Source organism: Apodemus sylvaticus, chromosome 4, assembly GCF_947179515.1.
Source record: "Apodemus sylvaticus chromosome 4, mApoSyl1.1, whole genome shotgun sequence".
Lineage (NCBI taxonomy): Eukaryota > Metazoa > Chordata > Mammalia > Rodentia > Muridae > Apodemus > Apodemus sylvaticus.
In genome coordinates this window covers 46,451,350-46,462,125 of record NC_067475.1, presented here as the reverse complement: position 1 = coordinate 46,462,125, position 10,776 = coordinate 46,451,350, and the positions used below count along the sequence as shown (strand labels likewise).

Below are 10,776 nucleotides of genomic sequence, written 5' to 3'. Positions count from 1 at the left end.
AATTTCCTTTGGTCCCACTTCCCTTAACAAACGTGGCCGGCCACCTGGAGGGGTGGGTCCACGGAAATTACGCCTCACCCAGGCTTGGTTGGTCCCTGAACCGGAAGAAGGTGATGGTGGCTGACGAGGTCCAAACCTCCTTCGTTCTCTCTGTTTATCATTTCCCTCCTCCTCCGCGGGAGCTGAGCGCCAAACTCAAACTCTTCTGGACCCGCACTTCTTTAAGCTGGTACCGAGGGCCAGGCCTGCTGGGCTTTTTCACCCTCCCGTCGGGGCAGCGGTCCGACATGAGTCAAGTTCTGTTCCAGCAACTTGTTCCCTTGCTAGTGAAATGCAAAGACTGCGAGGAGAGGTGAGCTCCGGTGCCGGCGGGTGGCGGTTGGGGTCGCGCCAATGGGGAAGATGGCGGCTGGGTTCAGTGGCGATCGGTCCGCGGGTGTCAGAATGTCACACCGGGAATCGGGAAGGGACCCTGCGGGGACCTAATGGTTACCTTTGTTTGCCGCCGGGTCGGCCGTTGCGGAGGGCACTTGAAGAAAGGGAATGAGGAAGTGGGAAGCCGACTCCCTCCCGTCCACGTCCTGGGGTCTGAGCGGGACCGAGCCCAGCCTGTCCGTCCTGGGTGGGAGCTCTGATGCTCCAGTTCATTTCTACAAAGCTTCTCGGTGACTTCAGGGAGCCGATCGCACTAGAATTCGGGTCGCCCAGCCCTTCACTCATGCTCTCCTTTGGAGAACACTGGGAGCGAAGCTTTAGAACTTCAACTAAAAGCAAAACAAAACATTCAGTGACATACTTAGATTTATCCTTATGTCAGTTGTAACCATTTAGCCAACTCCCAATACTGGAAAATCAGGAATCCTGTACTCTCAAAACATATTATCAACCCGTAAAGCACGTCCTCAGACCCCTGGGGATACCTTGATCTTCAGAGTTTACACCACGTTATCCTATTGCACAGATACGTGCGAACTTGCAACACAGAGGATGCTATTAGGGCTCACATAGACTTGATATGATTTTCCCTTTTACTAATAACTTTTTAGTTGTTACTTAGTTTCTGTGAACATTACGTTTTCTCATTTGTAAAGTTGATTTGACATGCCCATCTGCTCATATGATTGCAATGAAGATGAGGTGTGAAGAAAATGTTTATAGAAACTAAACGGTGAAGAAATGTTGAATTAAAAAAAAATGAAGACACTGATTTATTGAGTTGCTGGACTGTTAAACTGTGGTACACGATTTAGAATTAGGTCCAGAATCAGCTAGCAAAGCAGTCAGAAGAATGTACTGAAAAACATCAGCTATATATAGGAATCTGTAGATTATTTTAAATGTCTTATTGTTGTTTGTTTGATTTTGACAGTTCAACGATGCCTTAACTTAGCATGCTCTCCAACTGCTCTGTACCACCCCCACTCCCCACTCCTGCCCAACCCAGCTTCTAATTGGTGATTATTTTGTGATGTCTAATATAGTGACTATTAGCCACATATAGACATGTAGTTATTGAATTAGGGTTAATCCAAACTGATATCTGTAAGTGTAAAATTCATAATTTTGAGGATCTGCTAGTAACAAGAATGTAAAACATCTCAGTTTTATGTTGATTATCTGTTGCAGCTTTATTTAAGGTATATTGGGGTCAAATGTATTCGAATTAATTTTGCTTTGAAAGTTATGTTTTTTTTTAAAGTGACTTCTAAACAGTTTAAAGTGACATACCTGACTCACATTTGTGGCTTCCATTTTGTTTTTGTTGGCCAATAGGGGCCATTACTTGTCATTTCAAGTTTGATTCTCCCAACTCTTCTCCAACACATTAAATTGTAATCAGAGTTAATCATGTTAAAACACAACTTCAACTTTAAAAATTACTCTTGTTTAGAAACCCGATATGCCTATCACCGGTGGCAAGGACCAACCAGCTGTTCATGAATCAGATTTTTCTGGAGCACAGCCATCCTTATTTGTTACCGACTGCCTGTGGTTGCATCTGCACAAGGGCAGAATCAAGGAGCAATTGTCTGGAAGTACTGATTGGAAAATAGCTGCGTGGTTTTTATGCCGATTGCATATATCCTCAGCACTGCAACAGCAACAATAAGGGGCGGGGGTAGCAGGGTATGGGGAAGAACACAACCACACACAATTGTGACAGAGACTCTATAGCAGTGGTTTCTGACCTTCCTGATAATACAGTCCCTTATGTTGTGGTGTTCCCCAACCATAACATTATTTTCGTTGCTACTTTGTAACTGTACTTTTGCTACTGTTATGAGTCTAATGTAAATATCTGTTTTTACTCATGGTCTAAGGTGACCCCTGTGAAAAGGTTGTTTGATTCTCATGAGAACCACTGCTCCATAGTCATCAAAGTCTAAAACATTTACTTTCTGGCCTCTTAAGAGAATAATTTTGCTAACCCCTGACCTATAGGAAGAACAACCTAGATTCCTTAACCAACTCCTCAAGAGCAGTTTACCCCAGCAAACAGTTGCCCGTGTCCCCTGACCTATCCTGGGTGCGGAGAATGTGAGGCTTCCTCTCCTTTCTCCTCCAGCAGCCACAACAAAGCCAGTCACCATCGTGGGTCTCAGGGAACTCCCAGACGCAGAATTGAGAAGATTCCCTTGGAGAAGCAGTGTAATGCAGGCTCCATGTTTAGATCTGGAGCTAGATTGCCTGGGTTTAAGTTAATTCCAGTTCTGCCCCTGATTGGCTGATCTTGGACAGTCCTTTACTGTCTTTTACTGCACAGTTCTGTGGTTGAAGCTGTGTCCTTGCAGCACGCTATCACCAACTGCCACCATACTCTGCCTCCAGCGCCAGTCACCATTTATTTCACTTTTAATTCAGAATAATAGTACCTACTTCATGGCATTATTATTGAGGATGAAATTATTTAATACATACAAAGAGCTTAAAATAGTAACTAGTATATGTTAATTATTCCCTAAATTTTAGTTATTATTAAAGCGTGACCATATAAGTAGTATAATAAAGGCATAGTAGAGTATCATGGGTAGATGATAGTGTAACTGCCTAGAAAGAAGTGGTGCGAGCTTTAACCTCAGGATTGGATAACCACCTGCTCTTAAGTTTTGATCCCTAAACCATCTCTCAGTCACTGCACAAGAACTCAGCTCCTCTTGATGCCTTGTATTCTCTCTAATGTATCTCCACTCCTGCTGTTCCCTCTGCGTCAGATGCTCATTTTTTTCATGCCTAAGGTGCACCCCCTCCTGTGTGTGTGTAATGTATGTGTATATATGTATGCGTGTATATGCCCATGTGAGTGTGAATGGGTGTGGAGCCATAGGTTGGCTTCTGGTATCCTTTTTAAATTGGTCTCCATTTTAAAATTCCTATTTTTTGTGTGTGTGTGTGTGTTTGGTTTTTCAAGACAGGGTTTCTCTATGTAGCCCTGGCTGTCCTGGAACTCACTCTGTAGACCAGGCTGGCCTAGAACTCAGAAATCCGCCTGCCTCTGCTTTCCAAGTGCTGGGATTACCCGCATGTGCCACCACGCCTGGCCAAAATTTCTTATTTTATAAGTTACATATATTTTAAGTGTGTGGAGGGGAAGATATGTGTATGTCATGGGGTGCTTGTAGAGGTCAGAGGACAACTTTCAGGACTTATGTGGGTTCCAGGGATTGAGTTTAGCCTGTCAGGCTTGGGAGCAAGTGTTTTTACCCGCTGAGCCATCTTGCCAACCCTCCACCTTAGTTTTTGAGACAGGGTCTCATTGAACACAGTGCCTCCTCACCAATTTAATTGCCTAGGCTGCTTGGCCGGGGGATCTCAAGACACCACCTTGTCCCATCCCCAGAGTTAAGACACATTGGCTTAAAAAATTGTTTTTGTGTGTTTATGCCTTAGCATGTGGAGTGTGTGTGTGTATGTATGTGTGTGTCTGCCTGCCTGCCTGCCTGCCTGTGAGTGACTCCAGAAAAGGAAAAGGATACCAAATCCTTTGGAGCTGGAATTATAGGTCTTTGTGACTGCTTGACATGGGTGCTGGGGTACAAACTCTGAGAGAACAGATATGTGCTTTTAACCACCATCCCTCATTCCAACCCCAGTTTGTTTTTGTTTGTTTGTTTTATTTTTTGAGGCAGGGTTTCTCTGTGTAGCCCTGGAATTCTCTCTGTAGACCACTGGCCTTGAACTCATAGAGATCTGCCTGCCTCTGCCTCTCCAATGTTGGGATTAAAAGTGAGAGTCACCACTACTTGGTCCCCACCTGGTTTTTAATGTGGTTGTTACAGATCCTAACCGGATGCTCATGTGCGTGTGGCAGGAGCATCACTAACTCTGCTATCCTCCCAGCCCCACAAGGTGTAGCTTAAATGCCTTCCCATAAGGATCTTTAAAGTTGCCCAAGATGCCAGTTATGGTGACATACACCTTTAAGGGTAGCACTCAGGAGGTAGAGGCAGGACTTTGAGTTTGAGTCTAGCTTGATCTATGCAGTGAGTTCCAGGACAGCCAGAGCTACATAATGAGACACTGTCTCCAAAAAGAAAGCAACAAAAGTAGGTGCCTAAGTTGAAATTAACTGTCATTAATCATTTGTTAGGTAGCATTAGGTAGGGAAGAGGTGAGTTCAAATTTGGGCTTTGTAATGTGCTTCAGGTTCTTCCTCTGATTAGAGAAATGGTCACTGAGATTGTTGTTGGATGGGCTCTCTCTCTCTCTCTCTCTCTCTCTCTCTCTCTCTCTCTCTCTCTCTCTCCCTCTCTCTCTCATACGTAGCCAGTAGTGTAGGTACTTAGCAGACAGTAGTAGTTCTTCTTTTCCTTTTCTTTAGGTCTTTTCTGGAAGCTCTCAAACAATCAGATGTTTATTTCTGTTTGTATCCTTAGCAGCCAGCAGAGTACCTGGCTTACAGTAGCTTTTATTTGTTTGCATTGAGAGAATAATAAGGTCACAGCTTCTGAATGACAGTAATGGGCTGAAATCCAGCTCGATGTCTAATGTCTAAGGTCTTTATTTAAAAAGAAATAAACCTACCTGGCTGTATTTGACTGGCCTGGTGGGTGTTACTCAGTTACAAACAATGTTTAAGGATTGGGATTTTATTCATTTGTTTTAGTGCTCTTATATCATAAATCTTTCTCATAGAGAAAATAAGATTTCTCTAATAGAGAAAGTAATATATCCGTAACCTCAGATTTTCCTGTGACTTTTGTAAGGGCATTTTATTTTTTTGTTTGTTCATTTGTTTGTTTACTTATGTATTTATATATTTATTTATTGAAGACAAAGTTTCTCTGTAGAAACCAGCCATTACGTGTGCACACATATCAGAGAAAGGCCATTGTTGCTGAACTTAGCAGAGTAGTTTTGAGATGCATAGACATTCTTCAGTAATTTCATTAATTTTGTTTCTCAGTTTAATGTTATGGCTACTGCACAGAATGTGGAGGTTGTGACATTTTGGACATTAGAGCTGCTTGTGAATGAGATAGTAAGTTTGTTGACAATACTGAGGTACAATCACATAGACAATATTTTACATTGATTTGGCTTTGCAATTAAAATATATATAATAGGATAGCGATTATCATTTTCTTGAGTCTACCAATAATGTAAATACAGCTAGGAGATAGATTGCACATGCTTTTAATCCCAGTACTCTGGAGACAAGTGGATTTCTGTGAGTTTAAAGCCTAGACTTGGATTTGTTTTGTTTTTTGTTTTTTGTTTTTTTCCGAGACAGGGTTTCTCTGTGTAGCCCTGGCTGTCCTGGAACTCACTTTGTAGACCAGGCTGGCCTCGAACTCAGAAATCTGCCTGCCTCTGCCTCCCAGAGTGCTGGGATTACAGAAGTGCGCCACCACCGCCTGTCTTGAAGCCTAGACTATAGAAGGAATTTCAGGACAGCACAGGCTGCATAGAGAAACCCTATGGGTATGGGGGAACCAAAAGAAAACATTAGAGTAGTTTAACTTTTTAAGATAGTGTGTCTTTCTAAGTCAGTTTGATCATTGAAATGGTAATTTTTAGACCTAAAAGTTGTTGCTGAATTGATGGTCTATCTCTTAGTAGATGATTTTTAGAATCTGGCAGTAAAGTTATTTACCAGAATACTAGCAATAGGTACCCTGATTGTTCACCACATTTAGTCCAAAGCATCTTCATTTTAGAAGTGACAAATACTTAGCCTTCCATTAAAAACTACCAGTTTATTTGCTAGAGGAACAATACAGACTTAACCCTTATGTCTCGTGTGCTTTCTAAAAACCTGTTCATAAGCTTGAGGGCCCCTGCGGTGTCTTGTGTTTAAAGATAGCACAGTTGCTGTTGCTTGAACGATCCTGAGTTGGCCATGTCTCTTCCCACAGGAGGGGGAGCGTTAGAGTGAGCATTGAACTGCAGTCACTTTCTAACCCAGTCCACAGGAAGGTTCGTATTCACTTCTTTTTTTGAAATATGATCATTTGTGTGTGTTATGATTATTATTGTGGTTTTTTGTTTTGTTTTGTTTTAAGAAAATGAGATCTTTTCTTACCCAGACTTAGTCATACTATAGTCACTAAGTTGGTAAGTTGGTTTTACCAGGGACGCTTACATGGTGACTCTTGCAGTTTCCCCAAAGATGAGAAAGTCCACTGTCCTGATCTTTTTGGAACTGAAATACAATTGTTGAATTATTTTTAAAGGGTTATTCTTTTGTTAAATCCTTTTTTTTTTTTAATTTTTGGGTCATTTTATATATGTTGTAATTCTAGGGCAGTGATCCTAAGTCAGCAATTTAAATGCAATTACACCATGCATTACTAAATCCAAGTAGAATTAGAGGATGATGTAACAATCTGGGTTTGCCCTGAACATTTAAAAGATTACCTTATTCTACATTTTGGTTTAGAGCGTAAATTTCATGTGAACTTAAACATTAAGTTGAATGTGGTACTGAATGCAATCCCAGCACTCAGGAGGAGGCAGAAGATTGAGAGTTCTTTGGGATGCAACCTGAGCTACATAATTGACACCCTGTCTTTAAAAAAGATAAATAAATAGCAGCAATAAGCATACAGGCCATTGGCCAGGTTGAGCACCTGGTTCCCTTGTTCAGCTTTACCTGCGCACAGGCCAGCACCTTGGACTTGGCAGGAACTTCTCAGGGTTTGGCTTATGGTTGGTTTTCAGTAGCATCTGAGGTGAGTTGTAAGAAATACTTAAGTAGAAGTTTGTGAACCACAGACTGCTCTGAGGCAGAGTGAGCCAGCCCCCAGTTCCTTGATTTTCTGAAGCAGAGAGTATATATTCTTACTTATTGATTTTGCATGTGGAACCTCTGCATGTTTTAGCTTCGCTGATAACACGCTTCGATGTTTTTAACTCCTCTAGAGTTCCTTAGAAATGAGATGATTTTCTTCAAGTCCCTTGTTAGTCCCAGCTCCTCCTATAGTAGGCCTGTTTTCTTTGTACTTTGAAGTTCATAATTTTTGTGTACCTACCTGCCATCTATGATGATGCCCTGTCACACTTTCAATTTGATGGCCTGGCCAGTGCCTTTATGAGAGGACCCATTTCGTTAGGACAGAAACAGATGGAGCAGCTGGAGTAGGAGGCCTCCTGGGAAGCCCTGGAACTGTGTCACCTGATACTTCAATCTCCTATCTGAGCGACAAGAACCCCTTCCTTTTCTTGAGTAGATGACTGTCAGTTTTGCTGGTTATATTGCTGCTTTGAAACACCAGACTAGTTAATTTGAGGGAAGCCAAAAATACACTTAGTCAGTCTTGCCCTGATGCCACGGAGCGCAAAGCTGGCATATACATTTCTCTGAGCCTCATAGAAGATACTTTTAATGTTGGGCATTTTGTCTGCCTCTACACACCCCTCACAGCTCTCAGGAGCCAGATGTCTACCCCAGTGAAGAGGCTCGCACTCTAAAGACTAATAAAAAGGAGCAGAATCCTAAAGCAGCACTCGGAAGGATAACTGATATGTTGTGGTTTTGAATAATTTAACTTGTACAAAAGCTTTACTAGAAACATTAAAAAAAAATCTAATCTTTTCTTTAGGATTTAGTCATCCGTCTGACAGATGACACAGACCCATTTTTTCTGTATAACCTTGTTATATCTGAGGAAGATTTTCAAAGGTAAGTTACTTTAGGTCTTTGCTGGCCCTACATATAATCTAGGAATTATTTCTTTAATTTTATAATGTGTTTACATTATTCTTTTTTTGAAACGCATACCTGTTCATGTGGTAAGTTATTCTGGGAATACTGGGTGCCCTACAATTGTTTACTGGGTATTTTTAAAGTTGAATGTTTTATAGGTTCTTAGACTTCCATTAAGGAGCTCAGAAATTTGATGCCTTAGCTAAATTTCGTGACTCCTGTTAGGTAAGGTTGATACATATCAAAAGTTCCCTAGTTTAATTTTTTTTAAAATGATGTTAGTAAATAATATTTTATTCTATGAATTCTAACTAAAGATAGTAATTAAGATTCTGAAATACTATTTTTCTGTTTTCTGTGTAGTTTAAAGTTGCAGCAAGGTCTCCTGGTGGACTTCTTAGCTTTTCCACAGAAGTTTATAGACCTCCTTCAGCAGTGTATGCAGGAGCATGTGAAAGAGACCCCAAGGTGAGGCTGCAGGCCGGAGCACTCGGCTCCCTTTGAAGGATGAGTGCTGACAACGTTACTTCCTGTGTACTGCAAAGACTCCAGTCTATTATTCTTAAACTGGGATTAGAGTTCAACTGAATTCCAAATTTTAAGAAATCTTGACTAAAATAAGAAATAGTTGACCCTTAATTTTCATGGCTTGATGCAGTTTTTAAAGTTAGTTGATGTTAAAAAAAAAAAAACCAAAACATTGTTTTTCTAGGATTTCTGTCTTATTTATGTGTCTCTCTGTGTGTGTGTATGCCCACATCCTTGGGGGCCAGATGGGTGTGTCACACCTCCTGGGGCTTCAGGCAGAAGCCTGAGCAGGGAACTGGGAACTGAATCCAAGTCCCCGGAGAGCAGCAACTCTGCCTTGTTGCTGAGCCGTCTCGAGCCCCAAGCTATTCAACTGTTTAGTAATTTTTGTTTTTACGATTGGTTAAGTTCATGATTGTATTTATGTTCCTGGTCATGTGCTGCTGACACCTGCTCATGGAAAATTCACCAGGAACTTTTTCTTGGCTTGAACAACTGATGAGTATTGTTTAAAATACTGTTTTATTAGGAACTTACATGTTTTCTGTACCATTTTCCCCTTTTTATTTTATATTATTATTTTGAGACAGAGTCTCACTATGTAGGTCTGGCTGTCCTAGAACTTACTATCTAGACCAGGCTGGCCTCAAACTCAGAGAGAGCTGTCTTCCTTTGCCTCCCTAGTACTGGGATTAAAGGCGCTTGCTCGCCACCATGCCTGGCCCTTGTGTCATGTTTATTAGGCATTATTCTTTATAAAGAACTTTCTCTTATGAATCAAAGCTATGGGATTGTTCTGAGAATGTATAGGGATAAATCTGTAATTCTTACTCTTGCTTAAAGGTAAGTTGTTGGAGTAAGGCTCTGGTACTTTGGTCACCCTGTGGTATTTGATGAGTTTGTGTCTTTAGGTTTTGCTTTCTCTCTTTCCCTTTTTGTCTCCCATTGTGAACATTAGTACCTTGCTTCAGTCCACACCCCGACATACTCCTCTTCTCTTTGTCCAGTGATTTTGAATTTCTCCCTTCACCGTCTTGAGTTGAGGCGTGTGTGATGCTGTGGCAGTGTCTCACAGGTCGTAAGTGTGTTATAATGTGACTTTTCCCTTCAAAGGTTTCTGCTGCAGCTCATTTCTTCAGCTGCCCTTTTGGATAACTCACCGGTGCTTTTAAATGTAGTAGAGACAAACCCTTTTAAGCATCTTATTCACCTGTCACTCAAGCTTTTACCTGGAAATGATGTAGAGATAAAGAAATTTCTAGCAGGATGTTTGAAATGTAGCAAGGTAAGTTTTTAATTTAAGTTACTCTTCTAAACTAGGGGCCTACGGACTTCCCACATGCACACACACCTCCACCCGCTATCCCCCCCAGCCCCGCTGCTTTTTTGTAGTGAATGTCCCTGTTTTTCGTTTAGCTGCTGCCTATAGCTGAGCCTAGAACTAGACCAGCAGTGGGGAAGCTTAGGACCCAGTTAGTCACAGTTCCTGGCCCTAGCACCTACCTTCCACGGGCACCATTTTGTCAGCCGGCAAATAAGTATTTGAACACACAATCTGCGCCCCCTCCCAACATATGACACCTTTTCCAAGTCATCATTAAATAAGACACTGCTGGGTGTCTATCACTTACTCTCTTTCCTTTAAATAAATTATTACTCTTTTAAATTTTGTATTATGTATGTATATTGAAAATGTGTATATGAACATGTTCTGAATATTATAAAGTGCTATATAAAGTGTGTGGTACAAGAGCAGCATGTGTTTCTGCTTAAGAAAATAAATGTCAGTTTGATGCTCAGGTGGTCGTCACATAGTCAGTGCTCTGGGCACACATAGCTGGGATTTTGTGAAAATACAGGTTCTAGTTTAAAAGACCTGAGTTTTTGCATGTTTGGCAGGCTCTTTGCATGATGCTGGTGCTTGGCTGTGGATGACGTTATTCAATTATAAGCCGCATAATTTTATTTTTATAAATAGGAAGAAAAATTATCACTGACTAAATCACTAGATGATGTTACCAGGCAACTGCACATTACACAAGAGGTAATTCAAATTTCATTTTGTCTTTGTAAGTGATCTAAAATTTGGTCCTGAATTCTTT

At 41.2% G+C, this 10,776-nt stretch overlaps 1 protein-coding gene across 2 annotated transcripts in view; it reads left to right on the top strand.

Annotated features, from left to right (window-relative positions):
- The first annotated feature begins 27 nt into the window (after nt 1-27).
- The window catches only part of Sass6 (SAS-6 centriolar assembly protein), a 31,488-nt gene continuing 20,739 nt past the window's right edge, over nt 28-10,776 (top strand). The window contains exons 1-6 of one of the 2 annotated variants that reach the window (XM_052179363.1): nt 28-352; nt 6,357-6,417; nt 8,043-8,122; nt 8,510-8,614; nt 9,788-9,959; nt 10,653-10,718. In XM_052179363.1, the coding sequence (XP_052035323.1) occupies nt 114-352; nt 6,357-6,417; nt 8,043-8,122; nt 8,510-8,614; nt 9,788-9,959; nt 10,653-10,718 (723 nt within the window). In that variant the 5' untranslated portion in view covers nt 28-113. The remainder of the gene's footprint in view (nt 353-6,356; nt 6,418-8,042; nt 8,123-8,509; nt 8,615-9,787; nt 9,960-10,652; nt 10,719-10,776) is intronic. The other variant, XM_052179362.1, reaches the window with a different exon arrangement.